This window comes from Macaca fascicularis, chromosome 3 (assembly GCF_037993035.2).
Source record: "Macaca fascicularis isolate 582-1 chromosome 3, T2T-MFA8v1.1".
Taxonomy (NCBI): Eukaryota; Metazoa; Chordata; class Mammalia; order Primates; family Cercopithecidae; genus Macaca; species Macaca fascicularis.
This window is the reverse complement of record NC_088377.1, coordinates 175806070-175826520: the sequence shown is the minus strand read 5'-3', so window position 1 is coordinate 175826520 and position 20451 is coordinate 175806070. Positions and strand designations below refer to the sequence as shown.

At 40.6% G+C, this 20451-nt stretch overlaps 1 protein-coding gene across 1 annotated transcript in view; it reads left to right on the top strand.

Annotated features, from left to right (window-relative positions):
• Positions 1–6026, top strand: part of SLC35B4 (solute carrier family 35 member B4) — a 28090-nt gene extending 22064 nt beyond the window's left edge. The window contains exon 10 of the mRNA XM_005550814.4: positions 220–6026. Within this exon, the coding sequence (XP_005550871.2) occupies positions 220–466 (247 nt within the window). The 3' untranslated portion in view covers positions 467–6026. The remainder of the gene's footprint in view (positions 1–219) is intronic.
• Positions 6027–20451: the final 14425 nt, after the last annotated feature.

The window sequence follows — 20451 nt, the reverse complement described above, 5'->3', positions numbered from 1 at the left end:
ATTGGCAGTGTTTTAGGCAGTTTCGAATTGGTACCCACAAATGGAATGGCAGCACAGTTGTTCTGCAGGTTCTCCCCAGGAGGAGCCTCATAGCTGCCATAGCAGAACTTCATGTTTTCTTAGAATATGAGAAGTTAAGCCAGGGACCATGCCAGAAGGTTCTCCCACTGATCCCCCAAGTATAGTCTACAGAAAACTACCTTGACTCCACTCCTCCAGGTACGTGTGCATCCGGGGCGTGTTCATCCTCACCACGGAGTGCGCCTCCCTCACCGTCACGCTCGTCGTGACCCTACGCAAATTTGTGAGCCTCATCTTTTCCATCTTGTACTTCCAGAACCCCTTCACCCTGTGGCACTGGCTGGGCACCCTGTTTGTCTTCATTGGGACCTTAATGTACACAGAGGTGTGGAACAACCTAGGGACCACAAAAAGTGAGCCTCAGAAGGACAACAAGAAGAACTGAGACCTGCCTGGAGTACGTAGACCGGTGTCGTCGTGAGGGAGGGACCACCGTTTCGCTTTTGTTAATGCCGAGCTACCCGCAGTGCTGAGCCAGCCATGCCACAGGAAATCTTCAGGAGGAGGGGACTTCTCATATTGCTCATACTGACACGTGTAGACTGAATAGAAACCCCTCAGCCCTAAAATAGAAAAAAGAACAGTTCTGGACTGTTGAACAGCCCATTCATTTATTTGTTTTGTTTACCAAAATATTCAGTATTATTCTTGTTTATTGAATTCTGAGCCTCCATGAACTACTGGCTTACTATCCATGGTCTTGGAAAACATTGTCCCTTCTGTTGCTGTTCTAATGCATCTCTGCCACAGCAGTCATTGTCATCCTGTGGCCTTATCCCTTTTGTCTCCCATCACCTTTTCCTTCCTCAGCAGCACCTCACTGTCAGTCAGACGCTGCAGGCACCACCATCACCAGGAGTGGCCAAGTAAACTGAGACACCGGTAACAGCGGGGCTGGACTTCCTCCCGCGTTTTGGGAAGGAAACAGATGTTCCCTTGAGCTGATTCCCAGTGACACCGGAGCAACACTAGTGGGACTCCTCTTTCCCAGATTTTGCTTTTTTTTTTTTTCCCTATGCAAAAGTCAGATGCTTCTATCCGTTGCTTTCTGTGGTTAGGGCAGCCCTGCAGCATATCTCACAGCAGACACAGTGTTCATAACAAAGAAAGGTTGTGCCGGGCACGGTGGCTCATGCCTGTAATCCCAGCCCTTTGGGAGGCTGAGATGGGCGTATCACTTGAGGTCAGGAGTTCAAGACCAATCTGGCCAACATGGTGAAACCCCAACTCTACTAAAAATACAAAAATTAGCTGGGTGTGGTGGCGCATGCCTGTAATCCCAGCTACTTGGGAGGCTGAGGCAGGAGAATCACTTGAACCCGGGAGATGAAGGTTGCAGTGAGCTGAGGTCTTGCTACTGTACTCCTGCCTGTGCAACAGAGTGAGATTCTATCTCAAAAAAAAAGAAAGAAAGGTTGTTACGGACTGGGCACCCCTGAAGCCCATTACCTAGGCCACAGTGGTGACAGCAGGATGGCCCTGCCCAGCACCACAAGAGCCATGGCTGCCCCTGTTGGCCCAACCGGGCACTCACAGGGCAGAAGGGTAGGTCTCCAGTGGGAGGATAAAGCTTCACCACCAGGAGATTCCCCTCTGCCCGATGACTCTGATAGAGTCATGACCAGTCAGGGGAATGCATAGATGGAGATATGTAGTGTGTGATGTGTAAATCAGGTCAAACCTCAACTACAATTGAAAGTTGTTATTTTATTGCCCTATAAGGTATCTTACCATTCTCAGTGGGTATTGAGGATGGTTCGATGTGCTTTATTGTATGTGGAAACATGCCTCTCTTTGCTAATCATTTCAGAGGTCCAGTTTTCCTCTCACGGGACAGTCTTGAGTAGGAGGAACACTGTCGCTGTAATATGCGTAGCTTGTGTGTACTTTTTGTAGTCTGTGTGTGATCAAAGGGCACGGAAGTGGCTGCGCTTTCACGTCCCCTTTCTTTACTTAGCTGGGACCTTACATACCAGTACATGCTCCCCTGTAAGCAGCTGAATTTGCCGGCCACTTCTCCTTTTGCCTATAGACAAAGACTGTGTGTGTGTGTCTGTGTGTGTGTGTGTGTGTGTGTGTGTGTGTGGTTGTAGTGCACACATTGTGTTCTTAAACTGAGACGTGGCTCTCCAGGTCTCCTGGGCTCATTCCATGGTGTGATATGTTTATTCCACTGTCCAGAGCTATTCTCTGATGGATTTGAGCTACGGCAGTGGAAATAAATGTCCTAGAGTCATCAGGTCGCTTGGAGAAGAAGTCATTTAAGCTGCCTCGGGTTTTTGTTACTTAAAATGTGGATATTATTTCTCCACCTAAATCACTGAGTTTACAGAGTAATAATGTGTTGCTCTGGACATTAACAGTGTTCTAGAGCCAGTAATGGGCTCTTCTGAAAGATGCTCAATTAGAAGTGAACCCATTCATAGGATCAAAAGCCACTTGCTTTGAAATATGTAGAGTTCCTCAGACTTGACGGTGCTAGAAATATCCAAGTGTTATATAACCTCTTAAAAGCAACAAAAGCTACTTTTTTCTTATCACCTAATAGAAGAACCTGTCCCTAGAGGCGACTTGATTACCACATATCTGGAGTCTCTGAACTCTTAATAGGATGCAGCCTCACATACATAACAACACCCATTTTATGTTGATGAAAACATTACAGGTTTTCATTATTGGGTATGTGTTGATGTGCGCAGACAGCACTTGGGCCCATTAGGTTTTAGCATCTGGTCTTAGAGCATGTGTGTTCATCTCAATGTGAATACTTCAGCCAGTCTTATGAATAGGAGGCCATGCATGGGCACAGAATAGGGTTGAACACTCGTACAAGATGACCACATATAGAAGCAGAAAGCCCCAAATCCCCTGGGAACTGGTTTTTCTCTAGTAGCTGAATATAAGCAAATATGTCTAATGGACACCAGTTAATACTTTTTAAAACTACTCTTAAAAAAATATATATGTTCCCCTTGGTTAACTGATTTTTCAATCCAGGATGGACATTTTTTCAACCTTTATTAAAAGGACAAATAAACTATTTTGAAGATCAGACTCCTACCTAACTGGAAGAGAAATGTCTATTAAATGTCTCTCCTCTTTCTCCGGGTCAAGACCATGTAATTTTATGCTTCAGAGATGAGGATATAGTTTGTTTACAAAGAGTTTAGTCTTTAGGACATCCAAAACTGTATGCTAGAGCAAAAATCAAATAGCAAAGGACACTAGCCAGAAAATACGATGTATGTGTGTGTGCACCTGTGTGCCTGCTGAATAACTTGACAGTATAACAGATAAGGTAACAGAAGATGGTGGCTATTTGAATTGTATTAGCTTAATGTCTGCATATCTTTGGCCAAAACTCTATTGTCATATTAGAAACATGTTATCTTCTCCATGTTTATTAGTTTATTTTTTATTGTTTTCTTTTTCATCCAACTAAAACAACTGTAATGTACTTGATACATTTACATCAAGTTCTAAAGTATTTAGACAAATCCAAATACTTTGTTTTTAGTTTTTTCCTCCTTTCCATCCAGTTAACCACAGTGAAATGCTGCAGTATTTGGATTTGGTCAGTGCTCCAGAGGAAGACCATGAAAGCTGAATTGGTCTGTGCCACCCAGAGTAAACCTCTTTTCTTCTGGAAAGAGGGCGTGATGTTTTTCAAGGATTCTAACAAATATCTCACAGTCATCTCCTGAGCACCTTTCCTCTATTTCACTTCCAAACTCCTTCCCCCACTTTCTTCACTCCAGTTTCTTCACTTGCAGTGTTTTCTGCTAAGAAAGACCTATGATCTTGTATCTGCTTATGCCTCTATTCTTTGGGGCCTCTGGATGTTTTTGTGGATTTTTACAGAGTATTTATATCTGCACAGCATGTATTTTGTTATACATTCTTATACGCATTGATATTGGGGGGGTACATTTGTAATAGTAAGAATATCTGGCAGAGTATGTGAATGCCATATCTGTAGATGAGGATGAACATGAAGGGTTAATGTAGAAATGTTTGTTTATTGTGTTACAGCCCAAAATGGGGGCTGAGAGTCTGTACCACCATTCCCTTCTCTATTTGAGAATCTATACCACCATTCCCGTCTCTATTTGGGAAACAATACTTTTCTTATTTTGCTATTTTTACCTTCCCATTAACTGGTTTCACTCAACAGTGCCAGATGCCTATGGAGAGGGGAAGTAAAACACCTTAGGTCAGGAATAATTATAAACCAATGAGTTAGCTCAGGGCTGATGGACATGTTCACTGGTGGACCAGGTGGCATTGACCTAAGCAGACAGAGAAATGCACCACACGGAGGAGAACCACATTGAAATCAAGATCTATTATATTTTGTTTTTCTTTGCTTGGAGTAAATAGCATTATAAGTCATTCAATATTATATTGAAATCAAGTCTATTATATTTTGTTTTTCTTTGCCTGGAGTAAATAGCATTATAAGTCATTCCACCCTTATTAGATAACCAAAGCATTTTGGTCTCAATAGCTTTCTTCTGAAAAATTTGAATCTTACGTGTGGCAGTTCACTCTTAAGGTTGAAAGAACTGTCAATATAGATAAAATCCATTCCTTAGTATTGATTGGCGTGACATTTGAAAATATGTCTAAACAATATTTGTAAGTAAAATAACTAGTCATAAGCTTTGGATGTGTTCAGTATGTACCAAGCTGGAATGGAGACTGGCCCCTCTTGGCTTTGTAGCATGTTGTCTTTTTCCAGCAGCTTCCTCCTAGTAGACATTCCAGGGATGAGAGGGGCCAGGGATCATGTCTTATTTCTGTATCGCCAGCCCCTGGCATATGGTCTGGCTTATGTTACATGAACAAATGAATGCTTGCCAAGATCTCTTCTTCCCTCACGTTTCTGGAAAACCTGAAGGTTCCTGATACCAGCTCCCACTCTATCAGCTGGTTAGCAAGAAAGCAAATAAGGGGAAACATTCCTCACATTCCAAGCAAGAGAAGGAAGAAGGACCATTGGGAGGAAGTACACCAGCGATTGCTCAGTGTGCAGCCTGCTACCTCGCCTTTGGCTCTCTGGATTGCCTGGTGGTAGAAGGGAAGAGCATTATGTAGTTAGCACCTTGCATATTTGATGCTCAGGAAGAAAGTGCAAGGAGATCCCTAATAGAACATTAAAGATTCTTAAAAGTTTCTGAAGTAGGCTGCCTGGGGTGACCAGCCCCCACCCCTTACATCTCTCCATAGCTGGTACAGTTAGCTTGCAGCAGGTGAAGCTGATGCCTGGAGATCACTGTCTGTCGGTCTGATCTCAGTATCGTACTGAGACACCTCCCCTGAGCCTTACCTACTTAAATTACTAAAGGTCCTACCAAAATTTGTCAATTTTAATCAAATGAGGCAAGTTGCAAGGGAGCCAGAGATATGTGAAAAAAGAAAAGCAGAAATCCTAATACTTTCTAAGAAAGAAGTTGTAATAATTTCTTTGGCACATTGACTTACTGATATCTTTTGAAATGCATAGACGACTCTTGTGAACCAAAGAAAGCAGCAGTGGTTATTCCCCGGCGCAATAAAAATGCCTTTGTGTATCACTTGCGATTGCCAGTCATTTCTGTGCCAGTTGCTTTCATTCCAGAGAATGGCCTCATTCTCCAAAAAAAGACTATGATTTTTAGAAGTAGGATTTCCTAACAAATTAATGTGGTGGGGAGGGATGGTGGGGATTTTATTCATCCCGTCTGATCTCTTCATTCAGTACTACCATTAGGTTTTAAGAACAAAGATGGGGGAGGAGGGAGTAGAAAGCTGAGAGTATGTAGAACAGCTACAAGACATTAGTGGGTATTCAGATTTTGAGCTGTGTAAATATCAAACGTCGGCTTCCAGCCTTAAGAGTTATTTGAGCAAAGAGTTAAGGAGAAATGGGAGATTTTGTGAATAAAATGTTTTGCCAAACTGAATGAGTCTTTTTGCCATTATTTCTCAGAGAGAGCCATTTTTTACCTTCTGGAACAACTCATCAGACATCTGGGGTTTATCTTGAATTGTACCATCATTGTTTCTTAATAAAAGTGATACATTTCTTGCAGGTGTTTCCAATCACCATTACCTTTGAAGTGCCTGTATGCAGTTTCAAAAGCTCTCCAATTTTTACCTTGTAAAGTGGCAGTGGCATAGTTTACTACAAACGATTGTCAGCAACCTGTCTTCCTAATTCCTCACAGCTGGATCAGTAATAAACCACTTCTCAGGCTGGTTCCCGCGTCAGAAGTTAAAGAGGATCAGCCTACTTTTGGAAGTTTTAGAGGTTTGTGGCAGTACATTCTGTAGCAAATCTCTCAAAACCTCTTTGCCTTGCTAGAAATACATTGACGTTTGTAAGCTGCAGTGACCAGCTCTCTTTGTCTTTGAAATGTTGCTTTTAAATAAACTTCAATTGGAAAGCAACTCTTCAAAGCAGTTTACCACACCCAGCCTATTTTTAATCATGGTATGCAGTAGCCCCCAGGTACAGAACACAAAAAGAAAAACAAATGAGAAATTTTGCACTAAATATAGCATAGTTACAATTCATCTCTTTAAAAATGGCATTACTCTTTTATCGGGACAGGGCTGGATGTTCTTAAACAGCCCTGGGCCTGTCATTACACGCAGGAATGGTCTCACTGCTTCTGAAGCCCTTTCACTCTCAAGTCATTAAGGCCTTAGAGTGTGTTGAACTCTAAGATGTTATGAACCACAAGCCTACAAAAAGGTAAAGAACCTTCTGGGGGACAAAATTGTGGTTTAGTTCAACTCTAGCAAATTGTATCATCTTGTTAGTGGAGGAGACTTCTACACAGAACTCTGATTCTGGGGCTAGCAGCAAAACACAATTGCAGACAATGCAGTGGCAGAGATGTCCCTCATTAATAAAGGCTCCAAACACATAGGTGGGTGTCAGCAAAGATCCAATTTCTTTGTCCCGTCTTGCATTCAGCATTTCAGCAGTACATTAATTCATTCTCACGCTGCTACTAAAGAGATACCCAAGCCTGGGTAATTTATAAAGGAAAAAGGTTTAACTCACTGTTTTGCATGGCTGAACAGGCCTCAGGAAACTTACAATCATGGTGGAAGGGGAAGCAAACACATCCTTTTTCACATGGCAGCAGGAAGGAGAAGTACAAGCAGAGGAAATACCAGACACTTATAAAACCATCGGATCTCGTGAGAACTCACTATCATGAGAACAGCATTGGGGAAACCATCCCCATGATTCAATTATCTCCACCTGGTCCTGCACTTGACACGTGAGGATTATTATAATTCAAAATGAGATTTGGGTGGGGACACAGCCGAACCATATCAGGCAGCCATAAGAAATGAATACGTATCAATGAGTTGAATATGTGTTTATGTCAAAATTTTGCTTTAAAAGGAAAAACAAAGCACATCTGGCTATGCAAGTGTTTGTTAATAGAACTTTTCAGTAATGTTCTTTATCTGCAAATTAAAATCATGTCATTAAAATTATTTTATCATCTGATTGTTTCTTAATCAGCACTTCAAGGAATTAGCATATGGCTCCATTTTTACATGTGACTCCATGATGTACGGATGCATTCTAAAGCCAAGGGGGCTTATGATTATGATTACTGGAGTTTCGTTATTTCCTGTAATAGCTTTGAATGAAGTTTACTGCATGAAACACTCCTTTCGAGAAGGCCGTAAATCTGTATCAATTTCCCAGAATCTTTAGCATTGTTAAAATAATAAGTTCCATTCCAGCAATTAAATGGAGTGACATAGTAATAGTAGTAAACATATATTTACTACGTGCAAGGCACTTATATCAATTTATTTAGTCCTCATGAAAAATCGTTGACAAGAAAATTATCCTGATTTTACAGATAAGGAATCTGAGGCTCAGATGAGCTTCCTAACTTGCCTCAATTACTCTTATATTTTGGAGCTGGGATTTGAGCCCGTGAAATCTGATTTCAGAATGCATACTGTTAAATCCCTGCATTATGCCACCTCAAAAATCTCAGTAATGGGACTACAGTCTCCCTTTGCCCTGTGTGTCCCTGCATGGTGTAGATTTTTATATGCTAAATGTCATCAATCAGTCTTGAGTCGTTATCATGTCATCATGTGTTTGAATTCATGTCCTGTTTCCTCTCTAAGAACTTATGATCTGTTCTATAGTACAAGTGTAGTAGTCTGTTTTCACACTGCTGTAAAGAACTACCTGAGACTGGGTAAATTTATGAAGGAAAGAGGTTTCATTGACCTTCCACTGGCTTAACAGGCTTAACAGGAAGCATGGACTGGGAGACCTCAGGAAACTTACAATCATGGCAGAAGGCGAAGGGGAAACAGACACCTTCTTCACATGGTGACAGGAGAAAGAGGGAAGGGGAAGTGCCACACACTTTAAACCATCAGATCACGTGAGAACTCACCATCATGAGAACATCAAGGAGGAAATCTGCCCCCATGATCTAATCCCCCCACCAGGTCCCTCCCCTGACATATGGGAATTACAGTTGAACATGCGATTGGGTGGGAACACATTGCCAAGCCGTATCAACCAGCAAGAAGAAAATAAAACCCAGGAAGTTAGCAGCAAAACAGGACTCTGAAACCATTCCGCTTCTCACATGTTCACATCAAAATGTACCCATTTTCTCTGGTATCTATAGCATATGACTTTCAGGTTAATCAGCAATAATTAATATACAGAATAGAAAAAGGTAATTAAATCCAAATATCAATGAATGCTACTTGAGTAGGTATAATTTACAGAATATTTAATATATATATTAATTGGTCTTTCAGTTTCTCTAAGTTCTGTCCCAGAAAACATTTAAATTCTATTATCTCACCTACCTGGATAAATGTCATCCCTGAATTATCCTTTGATAATAAACCTTTAACCATTATACAAGGATCATTACAAGAGTTTTCATTTTCAGTGATTCAGTATCTTTGACACAAATGGAGTTTAATACTTTAGCCATTATCCACTGGATCGCCTAATATCCCCCACTCAAAAAAGGATCTATGTCATATTATGGCTCAATTTTTAGTTCTAGAAAACTTTTGTCTCTACAGATGTGTTTGCATGCGTAATTTTGTCAGAAAATGAAAACTGGCAGTCATCTCTTTTATACAGATTTTATCAGGATTGTGTTTAATTGCATGTAATGGAAACTCAAACCAGTCACTTAATCTGATGGTTTATTTTTCACAGGAGTTAGGCACATTGGGGCTGGGTCAGTCATTCAAGGAAGTTGTCAAGGAAAATAAGTGGAAGCTGCTATAAAATGGCACATCTGATCTGCCCGTCTTGGTCTCCCAAAGTGCTGAGATCCGGCCACTGCACACTAGCCTGGGCGACAGAGCGGGACTCCGTCTAAAAAAAAAAAGGCACATCTGCAAAAGCCCACTTGCCAGAGGAACAATGCAATGCCTTCTGCTTCACTTCCGCCTTCCACCCATCAAGTACCTGTCATTACAGGAATCCCAGAAAGCTGCCAGCAAAGATTGTAGGAAATGTAGATTCCAAGACTCCCAGCCCCTCTGGTACAGGGAAGAAATGAATGGGGAAATACGGCTGACTTGGCAACTCACAATCCAGCACAGTCCACCCCTGTGGTGGACTATTCAACAATAATGTTTAACTTCCAGACAGAAAAATGAGAGCAACAACAGTATGCTCGTAATATGATGTGACTATCCCTCCTGCAAATGAACATGCTATCATTCTTTCCCAAAATGGAGACTCAAAGTCCCTTTCCTGCCTACACTGGTGATGGTGTTCATTAACTTTTACCACTGGACATGCAAGTACTAAGAAAGGTACACAGGGAATGCCTTGAGTTTCACATATTCCCTATCTGCATGATGTAGCAGGAACTGTTTCCCCTTGATAACCAGGATCAATTCCCCCAGCAACTGTAGTCATCGTCTTTCTTGCCTACTGCTTCAGTGGCATAAAAAGGCAAATGTGACCGGGTGGCAGTCTCAACTCTCTCCTCAACTATCCCTTTGTTATACTCCTTGGTGACAGTGTTCCTCCCTTGAGAACTAAAACTTCTAGACCAGCAGCTCTTGAAGTTGTGGGGATCAGAAATAAAAATTTCGCAAGGGGTTATTATGGATAACAATGAGAAGCCATTCATTTCTATCTCCTAACTCTTGGACCTGGGGTTTCTTGTGGGTGAAAAGGTGCCATATTGAACTGGTTGCAGTTTAAGCATACACTGTAACTTGTAGGACAGCAAGTTTTCATTAATCATACAATCAGCCTCCATGGAGACTCAACCAAGTAAACCAGGATGTGTCAACTTACCTAGATCATGCTTTTCCAACGGCCAGACAAGCAACGAGGTCTCAGGTGTTCATTACTGGTTTAAAACAACTTGAGTGGCATAAAGAGATTTGGCTGAGCTTAATCTGTCTGTGATGTCTTCCTTAAACATTGCTTAAACACATGCAAATGGAACACACTCACATTTACAGTATTTCTGCTGTGAATCCTGAAAGCTACATTCTTTCTTTTTATTCTGAAGGCTTCTCAGCTCCCCCAATCCCCTACACCTCTTTCTTTCATGGGCTCATTTTAAATGTGTTAAATCTAGGAAAAGATTTCATTAAAAGCAGAAAAACAGGTGGGAAAGAAAGAGATGAAAACACTCTTTGACAGTTCACTTCTGTTTTGCAGCTGTGAGAGCTGTAGATTGAATTGTGTTACCCCCGCTCACCAAGCTAATTAATTCTCTTTTTTGAAAAAGCCACGTCTCCTTCCTTCAATCAGTGTCAACAGCCAATTACAATCTTTCATCACCCAAAGTGTAATAACGCAAATGTTATCAAGAAAGAAAACAGTTGGACTGACAAGATTAGCAATTCACTCCTTCTTTCTTAATCTTGTAATCACATGGTATACAGCAGTTTACAATAATATACACCCAAGTTTGCTAGTAAATTACTCTATAAAGGCCGTGTGTAAATCCCCCATCATGTCATGTCTACACTTGGCACAGAAGCGCGTGTCTTCCTGTAGGAGACGCGGGATGAATTAAGATCGCTTCCTTAGAGAGCTTTCTCCTCATCCATTAACCACTGCAGAAGTTGTTAATTATGTAAAGAGAGGCACACTTGGTAGAATATAAAACCACGAATGGCATTTAGGGGTAACAGAAAACCGAGGCAGCTGACGGTGACAGAAGCTATTCCGCCAATGTTAAGATTAACACTTTGCTGTTATCTGCTGGAAGACAAAAAACTTCTTACTTTATGGGAGTCTTTGACTCCCATATTTGTTGATGTCATTTGGAATTTGTCCCTAAAGTCTTTGGAAAGCCCAAGTTCATTATCGGTACACTCCCCACAAGCCCGGAGGGTGTGAGTACAATGGGTATGAATTTTGCAACACAAACTGGGTTGTGAAAGGAATGGCACATAGAATTGTTATGAAGACTTTGATTTCAAGCGCTCATTTCCAGCCCTCATTCTGCCAGATTGGTAGAGCTCTCAAGCTCCACCTTTGCTAAGGCACCCTCATTTCCCTGGTGCCAAACAGAAACCCAGGAGGCTAATGTGATGTTTAAAAAATGAATGGGGGCTTCTGCATTTCTGCCCATTCTTGATTATTGTGGTCCCTGAAGCCTGGTGACCTTGCAGCTCCGGTACCTGACCCTGGAAACAATGCCTTGGCTACCCCTGGGCGTTTAACTCTGAGCATTTCCCTGGGTCCAAACCCTGGCTTACCTCAGGCAAGAGAGCACAAAGGGCTTGAAGTAGGGGAATAAAAGCTTGGCAAAGGGATTTTAATGAGTAAACATGGATGGCAGAGGCAGATCACATTCAGTGAAACACTGGAAGTGTAGCTTTGAGGTGGAGGAAGGATTGGGGCACCTCCTTAATTTAGAGCTTTCTGTCTTCCTGTTATTATTCTCTTAGATTCCAAGAGGACTCACCACAACCACCGCCATCTCTATCAAGTAGACGGTATGGCTTGTGCCCTCTGTGGTCTGTGGGGTCGCCTTGTCTCTGCTGCTGCTTCCATGCCCATTCCTTGACTTGCGATGCTGAAGGAGAATTTCTCTTTCTTGGGTGGCCACAGGAATATCAGTCATTCTTAGAAGATCTTATCTGAGAGTGATTACAGGTGAGAGTGACCCTCTGCTGAGGAACCGGGAGCGCATTTCCTACTCTCCCAAAGTCCTCTGCATCATTTCTGCCAGGGGACCTCTAGGGCTCTCAGGCCAGAGGACTTGTGATGTGGTTTGGCTGTGTCCCCACCCAAACCTCATCTTGAATTGTAGCTCCCATAATTCCCGCTTGTTGTGGGAGGGACCCGGTGGGAGATAATTGAACCCTGGGGGCAGTTTCCCCCATACTGTTCTTGTGATTGAGAATAAGTCTTACGAGATCTGATGGTTTAATAAGGGGAAACCCCTTGCGCTTGGTCCTTATTCTCTCTTTTGCCTACCGCCAATGTAAGACGTGCCTTTCACCTTCCACCATGATTGTGAGGCCTCCCGAACCACGTGGCACTGTGAGTCCATTAAACCTCTTTTTCTTTATAAATTACCCAGTCTCACGTATGTCTGTATCACAGCGTGAGAACGGACTAATACGTGATCCTATAATTGAATGGTCTGGGAAGCCCAGGCCCCACAGTCACTACTGCTGGAGTCACACACAGTCAATCCAGGATCAGATATTGGCAGCCGACGGGTAATACAAAAAAAAAATTCGAATGAGAACATATCCTCAAATCATCCTTGAGTAGCCAAAATGTAGTCATGGTATAATAGATAATTGATGGAAGGCAGCGTTGTTGAGCTCAGTACGTTTAGTGCCTTGTGCTTGACTATCTCCCACCAAGAGTGAATGGAAATATTTCTATTTCAAATCAAACAAGAACACACACACTCTGCTGTGGATGCTGCGTGTTGAGTTCAATTCAAGCAGCTAAGGCACAGATTCCACAGCACACTTTGTCAGCACAGTCTGCAGGCGTTCAAAGAAGATGGTGAAAAGTCCGTGAGGTGCCTCTGCCACATCCAGCCCCCAGAGTGCCCTTGGAGGGCATGGCCCACGCCCTGTTTTGCAAGCAGAAACTTGAGATGATACACAGAGTTTTAGAATGCATGACCAATGACAAGTTAGTGAAAATGGGCCGTGAAGGATTAAGAATTTTAATTGTTTTTAAGTGTGCTATTCTAATTCTTTAATTGTTGAGTACCAGAATTCACAAGCACTGAGCTGAGCTATAGAAATACATAGCTGAAACACCTTGGTACTAATTTCAAGGTGCCTCCAACCCATCTGATGTGGTGGTTCTCACTAACCAAAGACAACTACTGAAAAATATTAGTGTTTTTCTTTCCAGTTTTTTCTTTGCCTATATGCCATATGCCAAAATTAATATCGTACTAAATATACAGCTCTATGTTGTTTTATTCACTTAGCACTGTTTTGTATACATTTCTAATATTCTTTGAAAATGTGAGTTTTCATGACTTCATGACAGTCTATTATGTGGATGTTCCATAATTATTTAAACAAATTCATTATTGTTGATCATTTAACATTCACTATTTCCAAACTTATTTTATTTTATTTTTATTTTTATTCATTTATTTTTTTTGAGACAGAGTCTCGCTCTGTCGCCCAGGCTGGAGTGGAGCCGCGCGATCTTGGCTCACTGCAAGCTCCGCCCCCGGGTTCACGCCATTCTCCTGCCTCAGCCTCCCGAGTAGCTGGGACTAAAGGCGCCCGCCACCACACCTGGCTAATTTTTTGTATTTTTAGTAGAGATGAGGTTTCACCGTATTAGCCAGGATGGTCTCGATCTCCTGACCTTGTGATCCTCCCACCTCAGCCTCCCAAAGTGCTGGGATTGTGCCTGGCCCAAACTTACTTTACTATAAATAACAATCCCACAAACGTCTTTGTAAGTAAATATGTCTGCATTGATCAGATTTCCTTCCTAGAATATATCCCTAGAGATAGACATATTAGTCCATAGAATATAAATATTTAAGATTCTTAAAGACAATTTTGTGGCTGTATACTTTACCTAAGTCATTAGTCAAGTATATATTGGGCAAGCTATTAGGTGCCAGATAAGATGCTAGGTACCAGGAGTACATTGCTGAGCAAAATCAACAGAGTCCCTGTTCTTACAAATGTTATCATTGACCAAGAATCTAGATCTAATCTTGGAACAAGAATCTTTATAGATTTAATGTTAAATTCATGCAAAATTAAAAGCTTAGTGGAAGGAAAAATTAAGAACAAAAAGAAAGCTTTGACTCTTAGAATATCATTTATGCAAATAATTCCAGGAAACAAATGACATTAAAATGTGCTAAGCATTGTAGCAGCTGTCAAATTACCTATAAATTATGCATTGTGTTCAGTTAGTTAAGGTTATGGAGGAATATTGGAAAATGGTTTAACTCCAAATGGTGTTCAAAGGAAGAAATAAAAATAATTATTTTACTCCCCAATTTAATAATGAAAAGGAATAATTTGCACACCAGAGGTGTTAGCTATTTGTTTTTTTGTTTGTTTGTTTGTTTTATTTTGTTTTTTGTTTTGTTTTGTTTTGTTTGCAAAGTTATCTAGGAAAGGCTACCAAAAATGCTAGGAATGGGAAAATTTAAGAGGAAGAAAGAGTCTATTGGGAATTTCTGCATAATGTGACGAATCAAGTTGACATGAATGGGTTCTCTTCCTGTTCCAAATCCATAGATAGTCCAGAGGAAAGTGTGACAAGGAAGAGAGGGGGAAAAAGATGAAAGGATAATAATTAAGCCACAAACTAGGAGAACATGTTTGCATACATACAACAGATAAAATATTAAAAAACAGCATTCAGAAAGAACTCCTAAAATCAGTAAGGAAAAGACAACTAAATAGAAGAACAGGCAAAAAAGGCATGAACAATATTTCACAAAAATAGGAATTTCACAGAGTAGAAAACACCCAATGGTCACTAAACAGGAAAGGATACTTGATCACATTAATAATTAAAGAAATGCATTTTAAATCCAGAGTGACATATCACATTACATTCATCAGATTGGCCAAAATTGGAAAGCCAAGAAATATTAAGTTTGGACAGAGAGTGTACGCACAGAAACTTTTTATATACTACTGTGTAGCTCAAATTGGTAGAGCCAACTTGAGAAATAACTTGAATTTATCTTTTAAGGCTGAAGACCTGTCTGCCCTGCAAACAGAAATTCCACTCCTGGATATACCCATAGAGAAACTCTTTCACATGTGTACCAGCAGACATACATAAGATTTTTCATAATAGAACTGCTTACTTTGCAAAAAACTGGAAAGACCAAAATTGCTGTTGACAAGAGAATGGAAAAGTGAAAAAGTAATGAATGTACTATAGCTTCAGCCATCAACAAAGCTGAATCTCAAAAGCATAAGGTTGAGCATAAAAAGCCAGACTCAGAAGACAACAAACAGAATGATAGAATTTTCATAAAGCTCAAAAATTAGCAACATCAAGCAACATGCCCTATTAACAAAACAAGGTAATCACAGTCTAGAAATTTACAATCGAGATTATCTCTACTTTTCTGGGCTTACATTTTAATAAGAGGAAACACATGGTAAACAAGATACATAATTAAAATAAATGTTAGATGTTGAAAAGTTCTCTGGAGACAAATGAAGCAGGCAGAGAGAAAGATGTGGGGTGTAGGTGGGGGCTCTAGACAGATGTTTAAATAGGATGATCAGGGAAGACCTGAGACGTTGATGTGTGAGCAAAGACCTGAGAAGATGAGGGAGCAAGCACTTTGGTGATCTGGGCAAAGAGTGTCCTGGGGAAAGTTACGGGAAATGCTCACACTCTCATCTGTAGCTCAGTTTCATAAGTGAAAGTCACGTTGCAGCACTGGTGCAATGAAATCAACCAGCATCCTTCACCTTCCATTATCTTGCCTTCCCTGTTTCTCCATTTCCCTCCATCCTCTGGCATTCTGAGCCGTATACTGATTAGTTTTTTAAGGACCTGCCCAAGAACAAGCAAGTGTAGTTATTATTTAGGCAAATTGGGTGACTCAAGCAAATCCTTATTTTGCAGAATTCATAGTTAGATCCAGAATTTTGCTGCAATTTACAAGAACTGCGATTTTAGGTAAATAGATTGGAGCTTTGTACCTAAGCTCAATGATCCGGTAAATGCAAAAATTTAAATATTCCACAGTGGCAATTCAGAATATTTTGACTTTATAATTGGCATGGTCTTTTATAGGAGTTAAAGAATTAGAGGCATGCATTAGGATAATAGAATAGAATTTTCAAGAGAACCTTATAAACCAGGGTGAAAATTAGATTTGGGGCTTTAGTGTCTGGGATTCTAATTTAACATGCTGTGGAATGCACCTCATCAAATTGCAAAAACTAATCTCTCATGCCAACAACTGCCTGGGTTAATAAAAAACCTGAAGTTTTTTACATGTTAGTAAACAAGAGAAAATATATAACTGCAGACCTTTCCCCTTCTTAAATGCAACCAAGTTGTATATGACCTTAGTGGAGCCACTTTGATTGATGGAAGCATTGTAATTAGTTAATCAAATTGCTCTCATTTTTCAGAGTTCTTGTTTGACAAAACTTCCTGCATATGATTTCAAAAAAGAGTAATAGCACAGATCCTGTCTGGTGCTACACTGATTTTTGTACTGAGTAGCTGTTCTTCATGTGTTAATTTCATCATCTTTCTAAACAACCCCCTGTGCTATTAACAGCATTTGGGATTGGGGTATTTTCATTAATCAACTTCTTTAGGGAAGGTTTTTTTTCAGAAAAGTAAACAATGATAACATAGAATGCTTATGCATTTGGAAATCTAAATGGCACATGTATGAATATGCATGCAATGTCTCACCAATATTGCTATGAGAAGTGTTTGTTTTAGAGGGTTTGATGTGATTTGGGAGAGGAAGGAAAGGCACGTTTTCCAGGTGCCCTCACACCTCTTCTTCCCCCGCCACAGACATTGCCTGGGCACCGCACTGTGAGAAGACCATTAGACCACAGAATTTAAGAGTTGTTGCTATTCATAGACTTCTAGCTAAGGCCTAATTTTCATTTTTTCCCATTTCTCTTTTAGATTTTGGTTTATTCGTTTTGGTAAGCAGATAAATATTATGTATCTATATATATATTACAAATATAAACATATATATGTGTATTACATACTGCTATGTATTGCTTTAATGAGTTTTTCTCGTTCTAGTTTTATTCTTTTGTTTCCTATTTATATTCATCCTATTGTGCAATTTATCTGTTTAAATATTTAGGTTCTCTATTTTGTCCTTTAAGATTTATTATTACATGTTTTAATGTTACACCTTAAAAATACTTATTTTGAACTGTTGGTTTAGAATAGTTCTTTTATTTTTTCTTTTTTATTATACTTTAAGTTTAGGGTACATGTGCACAACGTGCAGGTTTCTTACATATGTATACATGTGCCAAGTTGGTGTGCTGCACCCATTAACTCGTCATTTACATTAGGTATATCTCCTAATGCTATCCCTCCCCTCTCCCCCACCCCACTTCAGGCCCCGGTGTGTGATGTTCCCCTTCCTGTATCCAAGTGTTCTCATTGTTCAATTCTCACCTATGAGTGAGAACATGCGGTGTTTGGTTTTCTGTTCTTGTGATAGTTTGCTGAGAATGATGGTTTCCAGCTGCATCCATGTCCCTACAAAGGACATGAACTCATCCTTTTTTACGGCTGCATAGTATTCCATGGTGTATATGTGCCACAGTTTCTTAATCCAGTCTGTCATTGATGGACATTTGTGTTGGTTCCAAGTCTTTGCTATTGTGAATAGTGCTGCAATAAACATGTGCATGTGTCTTTATAGCAGCATGATTTATAATCCTTTGGGTATATCCCTGGTAATGGGATGACTGGGTCAAATGGTATTTCTAGTTCTAGATACTTGAGGAATCGCCACACTTTCTTCCACAGTGGTCGAAGTAGTTTACAGTCCCACCAACAGTGTAAAAGTGTTCCTATTTCTCTACATCCTCTCCAGCACATGTTGTTTCCTGACTTTTCAATGATCATTAGAATAGTTCTTTTAACTTCTCAAGTGTCTACCTTTAGCAAGTCTAATATAGAAATGTCCTATACCATGGTATTTATTTTTTATGTGTGTTTTTATTTATTCCTGATTTCTTGGGTTTGAAATTCTTGTTCGCAAGCATTTGAATATCTTACTGATTTCATTTTTTAATCTCTCTACATTTAAATTATTTCTCACGTGTATGAAAGGAAACAGAAAGTTAGACTCACATGACCCACATATAGAGTGATCATGAAATTATTGTCTGCATGAGGATACTTTTGAGGGTGACAGGGACCTCTGTTAATAATTTTGCTGAGACAATAGACATAAACTGAGGCAGCCAAGGGCAGACCAAGGTGCATGGATCTCTCAACCCACAGGGACGCTTCTAGGTCTTCCCCTCCCCCTGCATCGTGCATTCCCAGGCACCATGAAATGCAGAGCTGCATTTCTGGGGATTTTCTAATAGATCTTCCATACCTTTCAAACCTGTCTGGGCAAACAAACTTATAAAAGGAAAAATAGCTCATGTTTATATGGAGCATCGATCATCTGACAAGCACTTTACATGAACAGTTCAAGGGGAATGGGGTATAAACTTCCCCTGAAGGTAGATGTAGCCTCTTCCAGAACAGGTATGGCGTAGCTAGTTCTGCTTCTCCCACGTTTTTATGAGTTTCTCTGTGCCTCAAACCCAGTGGTCTCTGATATCCTTCCCGTTGGATTTGGGGCCAGTCTTGCCAACAGCATAGGAGGAAAAGGTCAGAGAAAGCATCCATTGGCAATGATACCTCCACAGTCCTGGTTGACTGATGAAAAAAAACATATAACCATAGGGAAATGGTACTGGAGAGGCCCCCGAAACGCTGTTGACCTGCTCCCTGCCTTCCTCTGACCTGCATATGCTCATGTGTATTTGTGGCTGACTCTTTTCCCTGGCAAACAAAAGGAGTTTTCTGCTATATGCAGATCCTTGGTTCCTTTTCATCATGACGAGGATGCTGGGAACGGCAGCAAGGATTAGCCTTAGGAAGGATTCCTCTTAAAATAAGAGAACTGTGCTTCTGCTGAACACCTTCTCACCTGACAGCCCCCTAACTGGACAGACATGGTCCTCTTGGATTGCCAGAACTTTAGCCAGATCCATGCCACCTCTCCAGACAGACCTTGGCTGCTCCTGAGGAGCGGCTGGTCTCTTATAATAATTATTGCCACCTTAATTTATTGAATCTGGGATGTAGTACATTGTAATATAAACCATCATTTTCTATTCCACCAAGAAAGAAAAACAATGCTGCCAGTTCAGCCATGGCATGCCATCAATTTTTAAATGTGCCCTGAGTTTAGAGATATTAAAATGTGAAAAATGCCCTCTTAAAATCAATGGAATACTTTTTTTCCCTTCTATTTTCCACCACTTGATTATTAATTCTCTTCCAAGATGCAGCCACAGGGAATTGAGGACTTGAGGCTAGAGGCCTGCCTGATATTGTTCAACCTGATTCATGATATGCCCCCATCCATCTCCCCCACCCCGTCCCCCACCATTCTGTGAATGACACCGCCATCAGTCCTTCCATGACCGAGCCTAACAGATGAAGAAACAGAGAGCAGAGTAAATTGCCTAAAGTCAGACTCCGAAAAGGGATGAACCAGGATTTGAACTCAGGAATTCTGACAGCAGTCTCCCACCATGAATAATTCTATAATAATACCTTCCTACATAGTTAGACATGTCTGTCAAATCACGCCTTTGGTGAGGGCAGGGAGAATTGTGATTTCGTATTCTATAGTCTACATTAGAGGACATTACAAGGAATAGAAGTGGCTTTGTCAAACTCAAGACTGTATTTAATGCCTATAAGCTACTGAGAGGGTGGTCCATACCTTCATACTGTTGCCCCCTTTGGGAGAATTGGGAAAGTAAGTCTCTGAAGTCATTATCAAGAAAAGCTGTGCTGCTTCTGAGCAACTGTTTGACTTATGGTCTTAGGGTCACCATGAGTCTTGCTACTGTGGAATGGAGCTTGCTTCTTTCTTTGCTTTGGCTACCAGGAAGCTTAATTTTGTGACTCTAACAATTGGAGCTTGCATTTGATATATTAAACATTTTTCTTTCTTTTTGCCCCAATATCCTTGCCCTTTTTGTGCTTTATCTAATTGAATTGAATTTACTACTAAATATTCTCAAAGATTTTTGGAATGAGATGATATAAAAATACATAAATACACACATTTTTATGAACTTTTGAAAACTTAGTGCTCTCTA